This window comes from Ovis canadensis, chromosome 12 (genome assembly GCF_042477335.2).
Source record: "Ovis canadensis isolate MfBH-ARS-UI-01 breed Bighorn chromosome 12, ARS-UI_OviCan_v2, whole genome shotgun sequence".
Taxonomy (NCBI): Eukaryota; Metazoa; Chordata; class Mammalia; order Artiodactyla; family Bovidae; genus Ovis; species Ovis canadensis.
In genome coordinates, this window is record NC_091256.1 from 34,098,820 (window position 1) to 34,121,676 (window position 22,857).

Here is a 22,857-nt window from a genome sequence, read left to right on the forward strand (position 1 = left end):
CGCCCCGCCCCGCGCCGCGCTCCCCGCCCCGCCCCGCGCCGCGCTCCCCGCCCCGCCCCGCGCCGCGCTCCCCGCCCCGCCCCGCGCCGCGCTCCCCGCCCCGCCCCGCGCCGCGCTCCCCGCCCCGCCCCGCGCCGCGCTCCCCGCCCCGCCCCGCGCCGCGCTCCCCGCCCCGCCCCGCGCCGCGCTCCCCGCCCCGCCCCGCGCCGCGCTCCCCGCCCCGCCCCGCGCCGCGCTCCCCGCCCCGCCCCGCGCCGCGCTCCCCGCCCCGCCCCGCGCCGCGCTCCCCGCCCCGCCCCGCGCCGCGCTCCCCGCCCCGCCCCGCGCCGCGCTCCCCGCCCCGCCCCGCGCCGCGCTCCCCGCCCCGCCCCGCGCCGCGCTCCCCGCCCCGCCCCGCGCCGCGCTCCCCGCCCCTTCCCCGCCCCTTCCCTGCCCCGCGCGCGTGCGCACTCCCGTAAGGCTCGCTCCCGTGTTCTGGGCTCCGTGTTCTGGGCTCCCTGTTCCCACAAAGCCCGGCCGGAGGCGAGGCCCCGGCGCCCTCCCGGACGCAGGGGTTGGCCTGGCCCGCCATGCGTTGGGGGCTGTGCCCCCGCGGTCCGGGGGCAGAGGCCGTGGCCGCGGCCTGGAATTTGTGGGTGCCACCCCGCCTTCCTTGTCGACCGCGCTGGCGAGGGACAACCGGGAACCTTTTGGTGCGGTCAGTCACCGGAGCCAGTAACCAGCCGCAGAACTCGAGTAATGGCAGCTATCGGGACACGGTGTTGCTGCCGCAGACCAGCTTCCCCATGAAGCTGCTGGGCCGCCAGCAGCCCGACACGGAGCTGGAGATCCAGCAGGTACGGGCGGGCCTGCTCTCCGCGCGGGCCGCGAGCGGGGCCCCGGGAGGGGTCACGGGCCCTCCCTGGAGCCACGCCTGGGCTACCCACATCCCGGGCAGGGCAGGGCAGGGCAGGCCCGGCCGCAGGCTCCAGGCCCTTTTGGGCCAGAGATGTTGCGATCAGACCAGTGGGAATCATGCACTTCCCACAGGTTGTACTGGGTGAAAACACAGGTGCAGAAACCTCTAGACAAGTCCACTAGAGATGGCGGGTTCCAGATCTGAATGCTAACCCGGGTCTCCCGCGTTGTTGGCAGAGCCACTTACCGTCTGAGCCACCAGGGAAGTCCAACGGTGAAACAGCTATGTTCAGATAGCATGGATGGAATATAAATGCCAGTTATAGCTTATAAAAAACTAGTCGAATTTGGGCTCTTTTCCAGTGATTTTGTTTACAGTAAATTAACATGTACACATATAAATAAAGATGCGATCATGAGAAGAAGATGAAGCTCACTTTTGTGGTATCAGTAGGGCCTTAGTTGGAAGGTGGCTTGTTTGAAGGGTCAGGCAGCCATGGTTACTTCATCTGAGTCCTCTTCCTCACCTGTGCTTCTGTCTCCTGTATTAAACTGAACTTTCTAAGGCCAGAAATTCACTTGTTAGTTTGTGTAATTCTAGGGTCTTTAAAACTCCGTGATATTTTGGATATATTAGTTAAGTAAATATGCTTAGCTTAAATATTCTTATGCCAGCTCTCAGAGTTCTAGACTCACAAGCCCTTTTTGGCCATCTAGTTTTTTAAGTGTTCCATCCAGTACCTTCTGTATTTCCGGAATTGTGACACTTTCAGATATTTTCTTGTATAATCTTCACACCAGCTTGGTGGGTTGAATATTATTAACTTTTTTTTTTTTCAAAGGAGAGAATAGGCCTACAAAGGCACAGTGACTTGGCCAGCGTCACACAGAAGATGAGGGAAGGGGAGTGGGATTGCAATCAGTGTTTTTCCAGACTGAGAGTAGCAAGTGTTGAGGCCAGAGCATAGCAGGAATAAGATATGAGAGAAAGTGTGTGTGTGTGTGTGTGTGTGTGTGTGTGTGTTTGTGGTGGGGGATCTATGAGTTCTTCAACATGGAGTGGAGGGGGATGGAGTTTGTGTGATACTAAACCTTTGTAGGGCTTCCCAGGTGGAGCAGAGGTGAAGAATTTCTTGCCAGTGCAGGAGACACACGTTCAATCCCTGGATTGGGAAGATCCCCTGGAGGAGGGCATGGCAACCCACTGATTCTTGGCTAGACAGTCCCATGGACAGAGGAGCCTGGCAGGCTACACCCTATGCAAAGAGTCCGACATGACTGAGAGACTAAGCACAAACCTCTGTAGGGTCCTGTACACCTTCATGAAGAGCTTAGACTTTAAACTGAAGTCTGCAGGGGTAACTGTTGGAAAGTTTTAAGAGATAGGTACTCAGATGTGTATTTTATTTATTTTTTATGTTATTAGAAGGAGTGAAGTTTTTTTTTTAATAAAATGTTCTTGACTTAGCAGTAGCAGCAGCAACAAACTTATTTTTTAATTGGAAGATGTGCATTTTAGAAAACTCACCTTGTGTTTTAGAGTTGAATATATTGGAATGTGATAGGAAATAAACTGGTGCTGAGTGTTATTTATGGCAAGATTAAAGTGTATGTGTTTATGTGATGTGTAGACATTATTGTTCTTTTTAAACAGAAATGTGGATTTTCAGAACTTTATTCATGGCAAAGAGAAAGAAAAGCGAAGACTGAATTTTGTCTTCATGATGGACCTCCTTATGCAAATGGTGACCCTCATGTTGGACATGCTTTAAATAAGGTAATTTATAATTTTGGTTATAAGATGTGAGGGAAAATCTTTATTTAAATACACTTTGGAAAAGAGTATATTCCAAGGTTATGGCAGTTACATAAATTTGCATTGACATAAACTAAAATGTCTTACTAGAAAGCAGCAATGAACAGTTTTAGTACTGTGTGAAAAATAACATCACTGGTATTTGCTTTGAACTTATTTTATGTTAATAAGTATCATATTATTCAATAAATAATTAATGAGTATCTGTTATGTGCCAGATATTGTCTAGACTCTGGGGATAGCAGTGAACAAAATAAGGATAAGTCCTGTCTTCATGGAGCTTGTGATCTAAACAGGAGGAAAGCACAGAAGGATAAGTAAAATGTTTAATATGGTTGATAGTTGCTAGAGACTGAATATTTGTCTCCCTCCCCCTGCAAATCATATGTTGAAACCTAATCTCTAATGGTGTGTGGAGGTGGGGCCTTTGAGGGATGATTAGGTCAGAGAGCTCCCTTGTCCCCTTATGCTATGTGAGGTTACAGTGGGGAAAATGGGGGTGTGTGAACCAGAAAGCGGCCCTTACCAGATACTGAATTTGCCAGCCCCTTGATCTTGGACTCCACAACCTGTAGAATAGTGAGAAAGACATTTCTCCTATTTATGCCACCCCATTTATGCTAATTCTCAGACACTCTGCTGATGTCCAAGAATTGCTTGGTTGTATGTGTGGGAACCACCCCCCATACCACACACACAATTACACACACACAATTACACACACACATACAGACAGACATATACACACACATAGAAATTCTTCTCAACCCAAATTGACTAAAAGATAGTAATAAGTGCTTTAGAAGAAATAAAAGAAATGGAAAACTAATAGGGCAGGTCAGTTGGGCAAAGTGCAGTTTTATTAAATTGATCTGGGATGCCCCCTTCACTGAAAAGATGACATTCCTGTAAGGTCCTCAAGGAAGCAGGGGGGGTAAGCTGTGGAGTATTTGGGGTAAGTATAGCTAAGTGAAAGAGGAGAGTGAAAAAGCTGGCTTAAAACTCAGCGTTCAAAAAAACTAAGATCGTGGCGTCAGGTCCCATCACTTCATGGCAAATAGAAGGGGAAAAAATGGAAATAGTGGCAGACTTTATTATCTTGGGCTCCAGAATCACTGTGGATGGTGACTGCAGCCATGAAATCAAAAGATGCTTGCTCCTTGGAAGAAAAGCTGTGATCAGCATAGACAGCATATTAAAAATCAGAGACATCAATTTGCTGACAAAGGCCCATATAGTCAAAGGTATAGTTTTTCCAGTAGTCGTGTGCAGATGTGAGCACCGAAGAATTAATGCTTTAGAACTGTGTTGCTGGAGAAAACTCTTGAGAGACCCTTGGACAGCAAGGAGATCAAACCATTTAATCCTAAAGGAAATCAATGCTGAATATTAATTGAAGGACAGGTGCTGAAGCTGAAACTTCAATACTTTGGCCATGGTGTGACAAGCCGACTCATTGGAAAAGACACTGATGCTGGGAAAGATTAAGGGTAGGAAGAGAAGGGGCAACAGATGAGATGGTTGGATGGCATCACTAACTCAGATTGAGCAGACTCCATGAGATAGTGAAAGACAAGGAAGCCTGGCATGCTTCAGTCTGTGGGGTTGCAAAGAGTCAGACACAACTTCATGACTAAACAACAGCAATAGCTAAGTGCTTCCCATGTGGTTCAAGTGGTAAGAAATCTGCCTGCCAATTCAGGAGACACAGCAGACACAGGTTAGACCCCTGGGTTGGGAAGATCCCCTGGAGTAAGAAATGACAACACACTCCATTTGTGTGTGTACTGAGCATACACACACACACAGTGCCACATACAAAGACTTGAGGTGAATTTTCTTGGTGTGTTTGAGGAGGATAAACTGAGGTTTTGGTATCAGGGTGATGCTGGCCTTCCAGAATGAAGGCTTCCTGCCCTCATCACTATTTTGGTTTCTGTTGCTAAAATTTTTTTTGCCAATTGCAAAATTTCAGAGAGGTTGAATCATAACAAATTCTTCTATGTCTGGCTTCTTTTACTTGTGCAGTGTTTGATATTCATACATGCTGTTATGATGTCAATAGTTGATTCCGTTTTAGTTGTTAATAATTGTAGAGAAGCATTCCATTTAGAGAGTGTACCACAATTTATTTACTATTTTTTTCAGCCCTTTATTTTTATGTCTACTTTAATGGAAAGTTTGGAGAGGGCATGACCTTGGACATCTGTCTGTATTTTCACCACCAGAAATCTGGTTACTGAACAAGTCAGTATTGCTCTTAGAGCAGAATTCTATTATAATATGTATTACATATTGTATTAGACCTTCCATGGCGGCTCAGAGAGTAAAAAGTCTGCCTGCAATGCAGGAGACCTGGGTTCGATCCCTGGGTTGGGAGGATCCCCTGGAGGAGGGCATGGCAACCCACTCCAGTATTCTTGCCTGGAGAATCCCCATGGACAGAGGAGCCTGGTGGGCTACAGTCCACGGGGTCCCTGAGAGTCAGACATGACTGAACAACCATCACTTTCTTTTACATTTACTTTCTTTCATTGTATTAGACCATTTAATTGTATTGAAAACGTCTAAAACTTTTGAGATGTTACACATATTGCACATTCCTTGGTGTGAAGTCTGCTTGCTTCCACAGAGGCCAAATCATGCTGCTTGATAGGTCATTTTCAAATTATTAGGCATATTACATCAGATGGTGAAAAAAGCATTTATTTCTTTTCATGGACAGAACTGAAGTGCTTTTTTTTTTTAAGTATACACTATTTCAAAGCAATTTCTTTCAAATTTTAGTTAGAGTTTATATTTGAAGTAATTATAGATTCAGGTGCATTCGTTAAGAAAAAAATAGAGAGGATTCATATACATTTTACCCAATTTTCCCAGTGGTAAAATCCTGCAAAACTGCAGTACTGTATCATAACCAGAATGTTACGTTGATACATTCAAGATACCAAACATTTCCATCAAGAATCCCTCATGCTGCTCTTTCATAGCTATATTTATTTCCCTCTTTTCCCAGCATCTCCTTAACTGTTCTCTACATCTGTATTTTTGTCATTTTAAGAATTCTGTATAAATGTAATCAACAGTTTTGGGGGATTAACTTTTTTCACTCAGTGGTATATATTGTATATTTATATCTCAGTTTGGACTAGCCAGTTTTGATGCTTATTACTGCTGGTGGCTAGTAAGCACTGTATAAGACATCACAGTCTGGAGCATATGTGCCTGCTTTCCTTTATTCAGGTAAGTACTTGTAGAATAGGGTGTGTATGCTTAGTCGCTCAGTCGTGTTCGATTCTTGTGACCCTGTAGACTGTAGCCCGCCAGACTCTTCTGTCCATGAGATTCTCCAGGCAAGAATACTGGAGTGGGTTGCCACTTCCTTCTCCAGGGGATCTTCCTGACCCAGGAATCGAACCCAGGTCTCCTACATTGCAGGTGGATTCTTTACCGACTGAGCTATGAATAGTGGCAGTCACCGTTCTAAATGCTGGGAGTTTACAGATGAAGACAGATGGGATCTCTGATTTCAAAGAGTTTATATTTTCCAGGAAGGGACAGATAAATAAATAAAACAACATCAAATAGGGATAAATAGGAAGGATGTTATTTATATTGATTGGTGTAATATACATAACATAGAGTGTACAAATCTTAAGTATGTATCAGTAGATGAATGTTTTTGTTACACGACTACCTCCAGATCGCAAGGCCCCCTGCCCTTTGGTAAGAAGTCTGAAGGAGTTTTACATAGAAGGTGTGAGAGGAATGTGTATTATCTTTTCTACTTTTGAGAGACATGGAAGGGAAGATATATTTTTCTGGACTATTGCATTATTTAATTTTGGGAAGAAGGAATTGAGCCTGGAGCCAGATCTGTCCTTTGGCTTTGAGCCTCCATTTTTCAGTGGGTATATATATATTTTTTAATTTGCTGCCCACTAGTATCTTAAGATGAGCTAGGAAACAGTTACAGAACTTTACTAAGAGATCTACTGTTTTATTTAGGGTTTTAGTAGTAACAGAGGTAAGCATAATATTTCATACTCTAAGGGCATTATAAATTCTGCCATGATTCTTTAATATTTATAAGCTAAATATACATAATATTATATATAATATTGGATTATTTACATAAATAATTTTTCTCCATGAGAGTAAAGCAAAATGTAATTTTTTACTCAGATTTTTAGGAAGTTCAGATTATTTCTTAAAATGGTAGTGTGGATTGCTTATTTGCATTCTCCAACTTAAAAAAAAATTAGTAATCTTGGATATAATGTTTTTTGCTTTGAAATCTTTTGTAATTTGATTTCTTCCTGGGGGAGTTAATGACATTTTAAAAATCAGATACTTGTTATGCTTGTATTTCTGTAGAACATAAGTTGGTAGGTTTAATAGGTAATCCTGTATAAATCCTGTAGAGTTGGATTTTATTAGTGTTTTAAAGTGATACTAAGAGAACATAAGTTGTAGGCCACATGCTTTTCGTATGAATGATGATTATCATTTCATCTTTGCAGATTTTGAAAGACATAGCCAATCGATACCATATGATGAGAGGTTCCAAAATACATTTTGTGCCAGGCTGGGATTGTCACGGGTTACCCATTGAAATGAAAGTATTATCAGAACTTGGTGGAAAAGCTCAGAATCTTTCAGCTATGGAAATTAGAGAGAAAGGTAAGTAATCTCTATTTCTGTTTTAAAATGTTATTTGTAAACCATAGTTCCTTGGGAAAGTCAGGACTTTATCAAAGATACCTGTTGCTTTTTTGTTTTTTGCTATTATTTTTTCGCTTATAATGAGATCAGTTGGAAACGACTGTGTCACAGAAAATTCAGATTTTGTGTAATTTACTTTTGTGAGAACTTATGTTCACAAATGAAGGAAAGTTTTGTGAGCAACGTCCAAGTACATGTTTCAATTCTTTGGTCCTCACGTTTTGTTGAAATTATTATTTTGGTTATGGTTTTTATTTACTTTCTTGGCTAGAACCTGTTGACCTATTTTAGGTCCTAAACCAAAAGTAAATTTTAAATTAAAATTTTTTTAGAAGTCTCTTTTTCGGTCCTTTCCTTCAGTAGAATGAGTCAAAGAGGACTCGTCTGTTCTTATCTGTTAAATTATTGTATAATTGGATATGATTTTGAAGATCTCATACTTCCTTGTGGAACAGTATGATTGGTTACACTAATTAATTTTGTGTGTGTGTGTGTGTATATAATGAAATAATTATTCTCTGACCTTTTCTTAAATTATCAAGTAAGAGTAGCTTTTCCAGTCTGTTTTTTTTAAATGTAAGATCATTTTATGATCTCTGAATAATGGAAGAGAAGGTAACAAAATTTTAACTTTTGAAATTTTAGTTAACTTTAGAATTTGTTGTAGGTATCTGCTGAATACTTTGACCTTTAGGATAACTTTACTTTTAAACATTTTTATAGTCTAAATTTGGTATAATACCTGCATTTAGAGAGGTGCATGCTAAGCTGTGTTCAAGAATTTTAACTCATTTTCAAATTGTGTGTGATGTTTGCATTTAGAGAGATACATGCTAAACCGTGTTCAAGAATTTTAACTCATTTTCAAAATGCTTTTTGTTTACTGATTTTAGCTAGATCATTCGCCAAAGCAGCAATTGAGAAACAGAAATTGGCATTTATTCGATGGGGAATAATGGCAGATTGGAATAATTGCTACTATACTTTTGATGGAAGATACGAGGCTAGGCAGTTGAGAATTTTCTACCAAATGTATGATAAGGTAATAAAGTTTTTTTTTTTCCTTTGAGTATGTTGAATTACATGTTACAGAATTCCAGTTTTCATATATATTTGTCTTTTATAGGGCTTGATTTATCGATCTTACAAACCTGTGTTTTGGTCTCCTTCATCAAGGTATTTATGTGTTTTGGGTAGCTAAAGTGGAGAATTTTGTGGGACTTCCAAATGTTTATGTTTAATGTTTTTAAACCTTAGGACTGCATTGGCTGAAGCAGAACTTGAATATAATCCAGAGCACGTCAGTCGCTCAGTATATGTAAAATTCCCTCTCCTGAAACCTTCTCCTAAGTTGGCATCTCTTCTAGGTAAGATTTATCCGTTGTTTACTACTACTATTACTACTACTAAGTCGCTTCAGTCGTGTCCGACTGTACAACCCCATGGATGGCAGCCCACCAGGCTCCCCCGTCCCTGGGATTCTCCAGGCAAGAACACTGGAGTGGGGTGCCAGTTCCTTCTCCAATGCATGAAAGTGAGAAGTGAAAGTGAAGTTGCTCAGTCGTGTCTGACTCTTCGTGACCCCGTGGTTGCCATTGCCTTCTCCGATCCGTTGTTTAAGTTTATTAAATTTAAGGAATTAAAACATTTGGTTTGCTAGTATATTTGAAATTTTATTTTCACAGATGGTTCATCTCCTGTTAGTTTTTTAGTGTGGACCACACAGCCTTGGACAATTCCAGCCAATCAAGCTGTTTGTTACATGCCGGAATCAAAGTAGGTATATTGCAGCAATTTTTGTTTTATCCAGAAATAGGATCAGTTCCATTTTTTAGCATTATTTTGATCTTATTGCATCCTCATTATCCTCTTAAAATTAGTGACTTATCACTTAGTTTTTATGTTCATATAGATTTTATTAAGCTTTAGAGAATTCTACTTAAGACCTTATTTTCCAGCTTCTTTGGAAAAGAAAACAGAAATGTAAGGAATGAAGTCCTTTGAAAATAGTACTTTTTTTATCTTAAAGTTAGTTTTTCTAAAGTGATATAGAACGTTTAAAATGTTATCTCTGGTTTTTCCTTTTTCATTGTTAGTAGCTTACTTATCAATTTTATTTTAGGTATGCTGTTGTGAAGTGTTCCTCATCCGGAGACTTGTACATTCTCGGTGCAGATAAAGTAACATCTGTTGCTTCTACTTTGGGAACAACATTTGAAGTTATTTCAACATTTTCAGGTGAGGATTTACAGATATTCTGACAGTCAAAGTCGTCAAAATACTGGGTTGATCTGAGTTCAGTACCTTGCTGAACATTGCTCGTTGTAAATAAAACGAATATGGCTTCTTCCTTTCTAGAATGTATTTTATATTGATCAAACTGAAGGAGAATATACATTAAACATGATAGGAGCATAGAAAATATGAACCTTGACAAAGTCACAATAGTTGAAAAAAATATTTTTGACAAATATCCAGTGGAAAATTAGAAAAATGTCCTCTATGCAGTATAAAATGTACAAATTTTCCTTTAAATTTTTATTCAAAAGTAAATTACTGAAAATTATTTTTATCTGATTTGATCGAAAGAGCAAGGAAGGAAATAAATCTTTTTATTTTGGGGTATATGATTTTAATAAGGAAATTGAATAAATTCTAAAAGTTATTTCCAAGATAGCATTTCTATCAAAAGAATCCTTAGTAAGCTATGATTTGGGACTCCTAAAGTAGTGGCTGATTTTGAAATAAAACTGTGGAAACCTAGGGAAGTTTAAAATTACCTTTAATCTTTAGGTATATCTTTGAGTTTCTTATGAAAGAAAAAAGATCACAAGTTAGAGATACTCAAAAATGGAAAGATTGTCCAGCTAAATAGAGAAGACCTCAAAATGTATCAGTTCAGATATAAGCCAGTTAGAGGTTTAAACAATCTAAACAAAAATCGATAAGTTTTTAATGTCAAAGGCATAAAAGAAGCTGAAGCTGCAGAATGTTTAGTATTTAATACCATTTGTATCTTACTGCATTCGGTAAGTTAGAGGTAAGTTAGAGGATCTGATATATTCTTTAGTCCATACCCTTCACTCACCTCTTTTTTAAAAAAAATTGATATATAGCATTGTATTAGTTTTAGGCATTTGGTATAATGATTTAATATTTATATGCATTGTGAGATGATCATCATAATAAATCTAGTTAACATCATCATCACACATAGTTACAAAGTTTTTTTCCTTGTGATGAGAACTTTTAAGGTCTTTTCTCTTCAGTTCAGTCACTCAGTCGTGACTCTTTGCGACCCCATGGACTACAGCATGCCAGGCTTCCCTGTCCATCACTAACTCCCAGAGCTTACTCAAACTCATGTCCATTGAGTCGGTGATGCCATCCAACATCTCATCCTCTGTCGTCCCCTTCTCCTGCCTTTAATCTTTCCCAGCATCAGGGTCTTTTCAAATGAATCAGTTCTTCACATCAGGTGGCCTAAGTATTGGAGTTTCAGCTTCAGCATCAGCCCTTCCAATGAATATTCAGGACTGATGTCCTTTAGGATGGACTGGTTGGATCTCCTTGCAGTCCAAGGGACTCTCAAGAGTCTTCTCCAACACCACAGTTCAAAAGCATCAATTCTTTGGTGTTCAGTTTTCTTTATAGTCCTTCTCTCATATCCATACATGGCTACTGGAGAAACTATAGCTTTGACTAGCTGGGCCTTGTTAGCAAAGTAATTTCTTGCTTTTTAATATGTTGTCTAGGTTGGTCATAACTTTTCTTCCAAGGAGCAAGCACCTTTTAATTTCACAGCTGCAATCACCACCTGCAGTGATTTTGGAGCCCCCCAAAATAAAGTCCGTCACTGTTTCCATTTTTCTCCATCTGTTTGCCATGAAGTGATGGGACCAGGTGCTATGATCTTAGTTTTCTGAATGTTGAGTTTTAAGCCACCTTTTTCACTCTCCTCTTTCACTTTCATCAAGAGGCTTTTTAAGAGGCTCTGTTCTCTAAGTAGCTTTAAAATATACAATATAGTATTATTAATCACAGCCCACCTCTTTTTTAAGTGCAGAAGATAGTAACAGACTTCATTGACATTTTAGATGTTGTTACAGAAGTTGAATGGCATGCTCAAAAGGTTTGTGAAAGTATAAGGTTAAATTTAAAGATCCTTTTTCTAGACTGCTTAACTGTTTCAAATTATCACTTTGTGGAGAGTTGATGGATTGCCATTTTGAGCCACCATGTTTCAGAGCAATTTGTATACTTTTCATTTCTGGCTGAATAATCTAGGAATAGGTGGCTTTCTATTTACTAAAGTAGTAGGAATGTTGAACAGCTAAAATGGAACATTTTCTTTGGGATAGATTTTCTTTCCAGAAAGAAATGTAAATTGCTTCTTACTAATTATCTGGGGATCTTTGTTGGGAGGTGAGGAAGAGTATTAAGTATTATAAGCACTAAGTATTGGGGTTAAAGGAAAGTTCATAGATGAAATTTACTTTGCTCCAAAGCTGTGGTTTCCATACTAAAAATGTGTAAAGAGTACAGCACAAGTTTGTAGAGACTGGTGTTACTTGTCAATCTGATTTCAAGAAAAGGAATCAAAACACAAACTAAAGAGTTGATTTCTGTAAAAATCAGTGCTGACCATTGTCTCTTTTAACAGCATTAAAATTTGCATGGAAAAGAATGCATCCTAAAGTAATTTTCCTAGTAATTCAGGTATTTCCTGGTTATAAATGCCAAGACATCCAAGTGAGACAGCAAGAAAGGCTTGTGATTTTCTTCAGAAAAGGGAATTTTGTCAGGATTTTATAAGGAAATGTCAGTATTTCTCACACCTGTTACCATAGTGCTGTTTTAAGCAAAATGAAATCAGCAAAAGAGCTGTCTTTTCTATGAAATGTCCAAAGTTAAAAGACTTGTGTTCCGGTGGTATGACTAGGCGGTGCAGTTTTTATTGCTCTGTGGCTAGAAAAAAGGATCATAGAAGTGGAGAAATTTATAAAGGCAGGTTTTTTTTAGGTTAAATATCATTTAGCTTGGAAAGATGAAGAATGATTTGTGGGGAATATCTGAGGCATAAGGGGGCCGTTAACCATTCTTCAGTTATTAATGCTAAAGACTAGATAGAATAAACAGACCTATTTAGTATGTTGGATAAGTGGATGGGTAGAACCAGCGAATCATTTTAAAGCTTGAAACTGTTTTTAGAGTGTGTGAAAGAAAGATTAGTTTGTGGAGCTCAACTCAAGAGGCAGTAAAGTTGGGAAACAGTAATGGTGTAGAGGGCTTCCCTGGTGCTTCTGCTGCTGCTGCTGCTAAGTTACTTCAGTCATGTCCGGTTCTGTGCGACCCCATAGACGGCAGCCCACCAGGCTCCCCCATCCCTGGGATTCTCCAGGCAAGAACGCTGGAGTGGGTTGCCATTTCCTTCTCCAGTGCATGAAAGTGAAAAGTGAAAGTGAAGTCGCTCAGTCGTGTCCAACTCTTAGCGACCCCGTGAACTGCAGCCCACCAGGCTCCTCCATCCGTGGGATTTTCCAGGCAAGAGTACTGGAGTGGGGTGCCATGCCTTCTCCGTCCCTGGTGCCTCAGTAATAAAGAATCCGCCTGCAGTGCAGGAGATGCAGGTTTAATCCCTGGATCAGGAAGGTCCCCTGGAGGAGGAAGTGGCAACCACTCCAGTATTCTTGCCTGGGAAATCCTGTGGACAGAGGAGCCTGGAAGGCTATAGTCCATGGGTTTATAAAGAGCCAGACATGACTTAGTGATTACATGATAACAACAGTGACAGAAAACTTCAGAGATGATGGGTATGGTGTATTATTAAAGGGAGCTGGAGTTATGTAGAATATTAGAGTCAGACTTGCCTTGGAACTTGAATTCAGTCATTTGTTAGCCATATTACCTCAGATAAAGTGCCTGTGTTTTCTTGTTTTCTGATTTGTAAATTGGAGATAATGTTGGCTGTTTTGAACTATTATGAGGTGAGGTAAGAGTTTATGTTGAGTCCAGTATCCAGTGGGTACCCAGTAACTGTCAGGTATTATTTATCAGATCTTACCTTTTCAGGGTAACATGAAAAGCCACAGCAATGAGTTCCCACAGAGATAGTATTAGGACCTGCTGGTCGTTGACCCATTGATCTAAAATTTTTTTGTCCTCTGTTCTAAAAGGCACATAACTGTACATAAATTAGAGAAATGTTCTCAGGTTCATTTGATTATCTATTTAATTTTAATAATTACCAATAAAACATTTACAGTGCAGCAAGTATTGTGATATGTTACCCAGAATGCTTAACATGCATCAACCAGTGTATCCTCACAGCAGACCTGTGAGATACAAACTGTAATCACTTACATTTTTAGATTCCTGAAAGTCACAGAAGAAGTAAAAGGGAAAGCCAGAATTCGAGCCCAGCCTTGTCTCAGATTTTGCTGTTCTCAGCCTGATGTCTGTAGCTTTCCTTCAAGAGGTGGAAGAATTGCCATATAAAATAACTCTCAGTTGTGGTTTTCTTTCCCCACAGGTGTGGACTTGGAAAATGGTACTTGTGCTCATCCTTTAATTTCCGCGAGGGAGTCTCCTCTTTTGCCTGCCAATCATGTGACCATGACCAAAGGGACAGGGCTGGTTCACACAGCCCCGGCTCATGGCATGGAAGATTACAGTGTCGCTTCTCAGCACAACTTGTCCACGGTACTGCTCCGCTTTTTTCCTTTTTAATCATTGCTTCTGTAGAATTGAAGCGATAAACCCTAACATCTTTACTTTTTGATAGTAAGTGATAATTTTTGTCTTCATAGTTAAGTTGTGAAATGCTTTTGTGCAGTAAACCTCGTTAGCTCATACTAATTAAGAATCTTTTCTTAGAATCAGCACAGAATTGGCACAGAGTTGAAATCGAAGAATACATAGTAAATGGGGGCATTTTTTTTTCCCAAGTATTAAGTCACGTAGACAGATTACTTTCAAGCCCTGAAAAATGGCAAGTGGGTTTTGCTTATGTGCACGCGTGCTAAAGTCGCTCAGTCATGTTCAACTCTTTGCAACCCTGGGGACTGTAGCACCCCAGGCTCTTTTGTCCATGGGATTTCGAAGGCAAGAATACTGGAGTGGGTTGCCATTTCCTGCTCCAGGGGATCTTCCCTGACCCAGGGATCAAACCCGCATCTCCTGTGTCTCTTGCATTTGCAGGTGGATGCTTTACCACTGAGCCACCTGGGATACTAGATAGTTCAAAAGAGCCATTTTTTTCAGACTAAACCATCCTCTCAAAATTTATTTTACACATGAGTTACTTAGCAAGTTTTTCCATTTAGTTAAGGACAAGTTTCAAAGTCATCACAGTGTATATACACTGCCACAGATCTGTAAGTTAACAGAAGTTTTTAGTATATCTTGTTACTTTTTATTATTAAATTTTAGGTATGTGCTTTAGTAATACAGTTTGCCTTTTTGGTGATTTAAGTGTTTAAATTCACAAATTCTGATTGACTAAGAAGTGGTACCTAAATTTTCAGTACAGTGAAAGACTAGACTATAATGAGATGTTTTATACATTATATATTGTTTTGCCAGATATTGTCATAAGATAGAAAGTCTTGATGCTTTATTTTAATTGTTCAGAACGACTCTTTGTAGGATTGTTTGGTGAATGAAGATGGAGTTTTCACAGATGCTGCGGGTCCTGAACTTCAAAACAAAGCTGTTCTTAAAGAGGGAACAGATGCAGGTGAGTCCTGTATATGTTAATATTGTATTTTTTTTTCTTTTTTTTTTATGTTGGTATTGTAAATATGCATTTTCTGAGAAGCAACCAGCATTAATCTTTGCTAACAGTTCTCTCATCTTGTACTTTGAACAGAAGCAAAAAGCTGAAATTATATTTTATTTTGCCATGTTTTAAAATGGAGTTTGGCACTTTTTCATCTTTCACTTTGAATTGTCCTACTTGTTTAATCAAATCAGGGCAGTCAGCAGGGAGTGGTGTTGTTTTAGAACAGTAGAGATAGTCATCAGAAGTATTAGTTTTGTGGAAGGATGAAGTCATCCTTGGGGCTAGATGTTGACTGAATCAAACACTCTAACTCCTCTTGTAACTCTTATATCACTGACCTACACTATGAACACCTTTCTTTGCCCACACCACGACTAAGGCCAATTGGATCTGGTATATTAATTCTCCTAGGCTCTTGTCACAAACTACTATAAATTTGGTGGCTAGAACAAGAGAAACTTACTCTCTCGCAGTTCTGGAGGCTAGAAGTCTGAAGTCAAGGTGTCAGCCAGGCTCTGCTCCCTCTGAAAGCTCTGTGAAAAAGTCCTTCTTTGCCTCTGCCTAGCTTCTGTTGGCTCCGGTAATCCTGGGCTTTCCTTGGTTTATAGCTGTATCACTCCAATCTGCCTCCGTTGTCCCCTGTCACTTGCTCCGTGTGTCTCTTCTCTGTGTATTCTTTCTTCTTCTTTCAAGGACACCAGGCGTTGGAATTAGGGCCCACTCTAATCCAGTGTGGGTGGTTTAGTCACTTAGCCGTGTCGGACTCTTTGTGACCCCATGGACTGTAGCTCGCCAGGTTCTTCTGTCCATGGGGTTTTCCAGGCAAGAATGCTGGAGTGGGTTGCCATTTCCTTCTCCAGGGGATCTTCCTGACCCAAGGATTGAACTCACATCTCCTGTGTCTCCTGCATCACAGGCAGATTCTTTACCCACTGAGCTATCAGGGAGGTCCAGTGTGACCCCATCTTAGTTGCACACTGCATCTACAAAGGCCCTATTTCCAAACAAGGTCACAGTCACAGGTCGTAGGGGCAAGGACTTAGGGGACAAAATTCAAGCCAGTAAACCTGGTTTCTTTGGATTACCTGGAGACCATTTTAAGATTCATAGTATGAGAGACTGTGACTCTGGATTTGAGACGTAGAGTTCTAGGTGTGTTCTGCCGTCTTTGAGAAGAGCCCGTGGGAGTGGCATACTTTGGTGTCTGATGAAGGTTTTACAGTGTCTGCTTTTCTTGTCTGGAGATTCCCAGCTTATGCCTTTGCCCCCTGGTAGACAGTGACTGTTACTGTCACCTGTTGGCTCAGATTTCATACTCCCTGGAGGTTTAGAGTTATTAGGGTTTTCATAGTTATTTTTCATTGTGTCTGATGTAAATTGTTTTTTGTTTTTTAAGTTATAATGATGCTTCAGGCTGCAAAGAATTTGTTGAAAGAAGAAGAATTGGTGCACAGCTATCCCTATGACTGGAGAACTAAGAAACCAGTAGTTATTCGTGCCAGCAAGCAGTGGTTTGTAAATATCACGGATATTAAGACTACAGCCAAGGTATAAAGGGCATCCTGCTATAAGGGTTGGGTTTACCATTCCCTCAGGATGAAAGGTGTATCTGTGAGGTTAGGGTAGGGTTTTGAGGGTAGATGGAATTAAGACTATTATTAATTGGTTTCATAAAATTGTAGAATTTTAGATCTGGAAGGACCTTGGATTTCTCCATTCCTTCATGACACATATGTGGAAACTCATGCTTAAAGAGGTTAATTAGTTTGCTCTGATTTCCTGCCCATGTAGTGAAAGTAGCATAGAATTAGGACTTGAGTTCAGCAAATTGTTTAAACTCTCAGAACCTCACTTTTCTCATCTGTATAAAGGTGATAATAACGCCTATCTCATGAGATAAGTGAATAAGAGTTCCCAGAATAGTGTCTGGAACGTAATAGGCATTCACCAAAATTCTTTTAAAACCCTTTGCTTCCTTAAAATTGAAATCACAATTCATTTGAAAAGCTATTTCTTTGAGCTAACAAATACTTTATAGCTGGCATTTTAAATATTAATGTATATTTGAGGTCTTTCTTCAGTACATGGATGTATCTGTGTGTGTGTGTGTATCTCATGAATAACTTGATTCTATTAAATGAAAGAGCTCAAATAACATATTTTGCTTTTGTTTTTCAAATACATATTTGTTGACCATGCTGAGTATACAGATATTTTGCTTTACAGCTTGCATATAGCATTACTATTATTAGTTGGTTCATTTGTTGGCCTAGCAATTTGGGGCCCTTGCCAAAGCTTGGAGGCAGTTTATACTTTATACGTTCATGTAGACTGGGGAGCTATGCTATGGACTGTTTCTTTGTTTTGTTCTGTTTTTTTTACGTGTCTCTATAAAGCCTGTTTTTCTTACCTGTAAATGTAGTTTGTGACTTTCAGCTCTGCACAGATTTTTGTTGCAGAACATCTGAGTCTGGTACTGATGCAATATGCTAAAAGTTTGTTTTCTTAACTTCTTTATGGAAAAATTTTAGTTACTCTTTGCAGAAATAGAGAAAATAATATACTGCCGTGTTTCCATCACCCAACTTCAAAAATAATCAACTTTTGGCCAATTTTATTTTTACCTACATCCCTACTCATTGTCTACCTCCTACCCATTGGATTATTTTAAAGCAACTTTTAGGGATTATGTTTTCCATAAATATTTCATCATGTATATCTGACATTTAAAATCAAAATATAATTTTCATGTTATTATTATCACCTTAAAAAATAATAGTTATTCCTTGAAAGTGAAAGTGAAGTCTCTCAGTTGTGTCCGACTCTTTGTGACCCCGTGAACTGTAGCCCACCAGGCTCCTCTGCCCATGGGATTCTCTAGGCAAGAATACTGGAGTGGGTTGCCATTTCCTTCTCCAGGGGATCTTCCCGACCCAGGGATCGAACCCAGGTCTCCCGCATTGCAGGCAGATGCTTTAACCTCTGAGCCACCAGGGAAGCCCAGAAAAGATCGTACGAAGTCCTTCGAGCCGGAACTAAATCAAATATCCAGTCAGTATCCACATTTCTTCAAATTTTAATCAAAATCAATTGCAAATATTGCCATTCTACCTGTAGGTGGTGCTACAAAGGCTTTGGGGAGGGGATTTCTGGTCAGATAAGCAAGGAAGCTGTTTTGTTTAATCAGGCTCTGAAAATATAAAATTTTTTTTTTTTTAATGAAAGACTTCTTTGTTGAGACTTTTTGAAATGAAGTTTATCATGTTTTCACTTATGGATATTTTTAACATTTTGCTATACAATTCTTTTCTTGGTAACTGATAAATGAAATCAAATGCCAGTAGTGTACAGCTTTTTTGGGGGAAGGTGGAGGGAAGGAGAGTTCTTGAGACAGTAAGTAAATAAGTAACTTATTTTGAGAAAGTGTTTTCTATGTTGTAAACCATACTACATAAAATTAGGTCGTATTTCAATATCCTTGTTTGTCAACCTAAGATAGGAGCTTATTTCTTAAACATTTAAAAAAGAAACCTGGAAATCAAGTTTGAATTGAGTTTAACTGAAGTTTAATAATGTGTAGTACTTCTATTAAACCTGTTATTACCAATTTTGATCTAGGAGTGTTTGGAAACTAGTATAAAATCACTTGTCACTTACTTCAAAGGTGAAGTCTGCTCTAGATGTTATTTATTAGATCCTTTGTGGCCCTGTTTTAATATTGCCTTGTTTGCTCTGAAATCTGTGGGTTTTTTTGATTAGTTTCTCTTTGGCAGGGAGAGGGGGCAAGTAAATGCCTATAAACTTCCAAAATAAGGAACTGTATCAGGATAAAGAATGGGAGTTGTAGAAAATTTGTTCTGCTTTCTCTCACTGAACTTAATTTGTGAATCAATTGCAGGAATTGTTGAAAAAAGTGAAATTTATTCCTGGATCAGCATTGAATGCCATGGTTGAAATGATGGATAGGCGGCCATACTGGTGCATATCAAGGCAAAGAGCTTGGGGTGTTCCAATTCCTGTGTTTCACCATAAGACAAAAGATGAAGTCTTGATCAACAGGTAGAACTCTTTCAAAATTTTTCAGCATTTTAAAGTGAGTTGTATTTTCTTCAAATATGGAAAAATAGTGGACTATGGAAAACTCTTGATATATGTTAAATAAAATAGTCTAAAATAACTGTCTTTTAGGGAAGTAAAATATAAATTTCAAAAAGATCCTTTCAGATGGGTGAAGTTTGAACAAACACTGGATTATTTTCAGTATTGATAACTCAGAAGTAAAGTCATTGACTTTTTTTCTTTAGAATTCATTGTTCCTGATGGTGTGCCTAGCACTGTGTTGGAGTAAGGTGTCAGGAAGCCAAAGTGAGCAGATTGAGTGGCCCGGTGTGTAACTTTGATTCATCCTGAGTCTGCTTTCTCTCTCAGTAGAAATGGTGTTAGGTAATTGTACAGATAACTTAAAATCTAAGAAACTATAATATAGTTGACTGCACTAGTTATTTCTTTTTTTTTGCTTAATTTTTTTTTTAATTTGGAAAGATAATACATGAACCTAGCAAACAATTCGGAGTAGAAAAGCTTGTACAATAAAAAGAAGTTTTTCTTTCTTTTTTTTTTTTGCTAGTCATACACTAGATCCTTTTTTGAGGCAATAAACAAGACTGACATGGTCCCTGCTCTTATTGTGGTAATAATCTAGCTAGTTTATCTTCTGGCAAATTAGGGTGGCTTTCAGGATTGTTATTAAGAGATGTGGAAAGGGGAATATTAATCATTTCTTTGGGGAGTATATCCTGAATTTTCATTTTTGGGGGAGTAATTTTGTTTCAGATTTTTTTTACTAAGTCATTCTGTAATGTGAACAAAGAGTTTGACTACATTTTGGGAAGTATTTTCACATTTCATCAGTTGAGGATCCAGTGAGGATTTTGAGGGCATGGAGGCAGCAAGTAGTGGAGAATTCAGGAGACAGCAGGAGGGAATGTGCCCTGCCCTGGGCGTCAACATCAGTTTTGTAAAAAGGGTGTGCTTTTCATTGTCTGCGTTATTAGTATGCTGTACATGGTATTTTTATGAATATATATATTTTAGTTTTTAATTGTTGATTCCTGTGTTTTGTTTTAAATGACCTTTCACTGCATGTTAGGTAGCTCTGAGTATCCTTGGTGTGAAGGTTCCTTTTCCCTTTGAAACATTCTTGTATGACTACTTCACGGATAATCTGACACCTTCTGGCAACATGGCTCAGAGAGAACTAAAGGATTTGGTTTGAACCCAAAATAGTTTGTTTGCTTCCTTTGTAGAGGATATGGCATTTGAGAAAGGCCTTGAGCATTGGGCAGGAAATGGGGGAAAGTACTTAACAAGTAGTGGTATTAGAAGCTGAGGACCCAGAGTGATGAAAACATAGCATGTATAGGAACTGTAATGGGGCTGCAGGGTGTGGGTGAGGGAAACAGAAAGATAAACACCTAAGAAAGCTTGACTGGGGAAAACTGAAGTGAGTCTTGAAGACCAGGCTGAGGAGTTTAAACTTTTAAGTAGGAGTGAGGAGTAAGAGTGTGTTTTAGAAAAAGAAGCTAGGAGTTAGAGATCAGGAAGTGATTGTAAGGTTATTGCAATATTATTACAGTTTCGGAGCTAAGACTCTTTGACCTAAATATTGTTGCTTATATTTTTAAAATTTAGAGCTTGATCACATAAAAACTAGTATCTTATTTCCCCTACTGAGAATTAAAGTTGAGATAAATTTACACAAGTATTGCTTAAATTCCTTGCCAGGGAGTTTTCCTTCAAGGAAATGTTTACGAAAACACTGTGATTGTTCCTCATTCTTTTCCGCATTTAGAGAGCGAGATTTTTAAGGAGTTTCCTTGAAGTGATTGAAGTGTACCAATTGTACATATTAGTAAGTAGAGCAAGCTGGTTTATTTGACCATTATTTAATCACTACAACAAAATGGTACATAGGCCAATTGATCAGTGACGTAGGTGAAATAAATGTGAGCTTTGTCAGAAAAAACAAGCAGATTTTCTTTAGGTATAATTTGTGTTTTATTTACAGTCGATATGTTTACACGGTGAGTAACAGATTCTTTTCTCTGCATTGACCTTTGTGTTGTTTGCGTGGCATAGTTGATTTCTGATTTTGAAGTTGCAGAGATATACAGAATATTGGCCTACAGAAATGACAGACAGACTTAGTCACATTGTCTGTCAATTCATAGGTCATTTTCCTGTACACCATTTCTGAATAATAACTCTAATCCTCTTCCATTTTTTGGTCCTTTAAGGGACATAGCAGTTGATTTTTTTTTAATGGATGTTAATTCTTAATTATTTGTCAGTTTTTAAAGACTGCATGAAAGGATGTCTGTGTTTTTTTCCTGAATCAAGTGAGAATCAGGTGACCATGATTTTTTTCGTCTTCCTTGAATATGCCTTTACATTGCAGTGAGTTGGCAGCCATCAAAAGTAACAGCATCTCCACTGGAAATTGATGCACAGTCCACATGGAGTTGCTGTTACAGTCGATGATGCCATTAAGAACATCAGAAGGTTCCCTCTGCTTTGCAGGATGAAAGTATAAATTATCTCTTACGTAGTTTCACAGAAGAAAATCTTGGTTTATTCTTTTCTACAGAAGTTGAGAGACTGGTAGATATGAAACTTTGATGTTTAATTTTTATTTTGAGTTAATGTTCTCATTTGTACTTTGTATACATATTTGTATTTTCTCAAGAAATAATTCCACTTTTGACTTTAGTATCATTGATCATTTATCTTAATCTGTGATATAACATCTTTATAATTTAGATGGAAATCTATTACTAATTAGTAAAGACTGTTACTCTTTACCATAATAAAGGTAAAATATAGAAACTAGGAAGGAAAAGAAGTTATTGAATTTCTTTCATTTCAGAACATTAAGTGTTAATGCAATAGTTAACATGCATTTAGGAAACTTAGCCCCTGATTTACAGAAATATGAGAAATTTCATTAGAAACATGCAAGGAATTTAAAATTTGAGTGTTAGATTTAGCTACCTCAAATTTTGCTCATGTTAATAATAATGACTTATTTGTGAAAAAGTTCGATAGTATTCATCAAATAAAAATTTCTCCAAAATTGTTTCCTGTCATCTTCAAAATATAGGATTAAATTAAAAACAGACACCACCCCCAATTTCTAGAATTAAATGTAGTAAATAAATATGAAACATTTAGCCTCTTACCTCATTCTTAATTCCAGTGACTTCCAGAAGAAAAAACTATTATAGTCCTTAGCATTTTTGCTTTTATAAAGACCAAACGCAGGGAACTGAAATGACAGCAACAGTTTCTTCATTACCTTATAATCTTAATGCTGTTTGATTTCTAGTAACACGCTAAATAAACTTCAGCCCAGTTGATATCGAAATTCAGAATGATTGGTTGATGTTACAGTGGCTGGTTCTACCTAGTACATTTTCACAGATTGAAACCCAGGAAGGACACATAATATGTGTATTTAGATAAGGCCATTGCGTAAAGTGCAAAGTTTTATGATGGACTTATTGCTTTATGAAATGCAGCATTAAGATGGAAGCATAGAGATTATGTAGTGATAAGTGGTTTCACCCACTTTTATTAA

At 38.9% G+C, this 22,857-nt stretch overlaps 1 protein-coding gene across 1 annotated transcript in view; it reads left to right on the top strand.

Moving 5' to 3' along the window:
* The first annotated feature begins 415 nt into the window (after positions 1–415).
* Positions 416–22,857, top strand: part of IARS2 (isoleucyl-tRNA synthetase 2, mitochondrial) — a 48,278-nt gene continuing 25,836 nt past the window's right edge. Inside the window, exons 1-12 of the mRNA XM_069545376.1 lie at positions 416–836; positions 2,552–2,674; positions 7,237–7,396; positions 8,332–8,480; positions 8,565–8,614; positions 8,696–8,805; positions 9,124–9,214; positions 9,561–9,676; positions 13,971–14,140; positions 15,086–15,176; positions 16,618–16,769; positions 19,120–19,280. Coding sequence (XP_069401477.1) covers positions 570–836; positions 2,552–2,674; positions 7,237–7,396; positions 8,332–8,480; positions 8,565–8,614; positions 8,696–8,805; positions 9,124–9,214; positions 9,561–9,676; positions 13,971–14,140; positions 15,086–15,176; positions 16,618–16,769; positions 19,120–19,280 — 1,640 coding nt within the window. The 5' untranslated portion in view covers positions 416–569. The remainder of the gene's footprint in view (positions 837–2,551; positions 2,675–7,236; positions 7,397–8,331; positions 8,481–8,564; positions 8,615–8,695; positions 8,806–9,123; positions 9,215–9,560; positions 9,677–13,970; positions 14,141–15,085; positions 15,177–16,617; positions 16,770–19,119; positions 19,281–22,857) is intronic.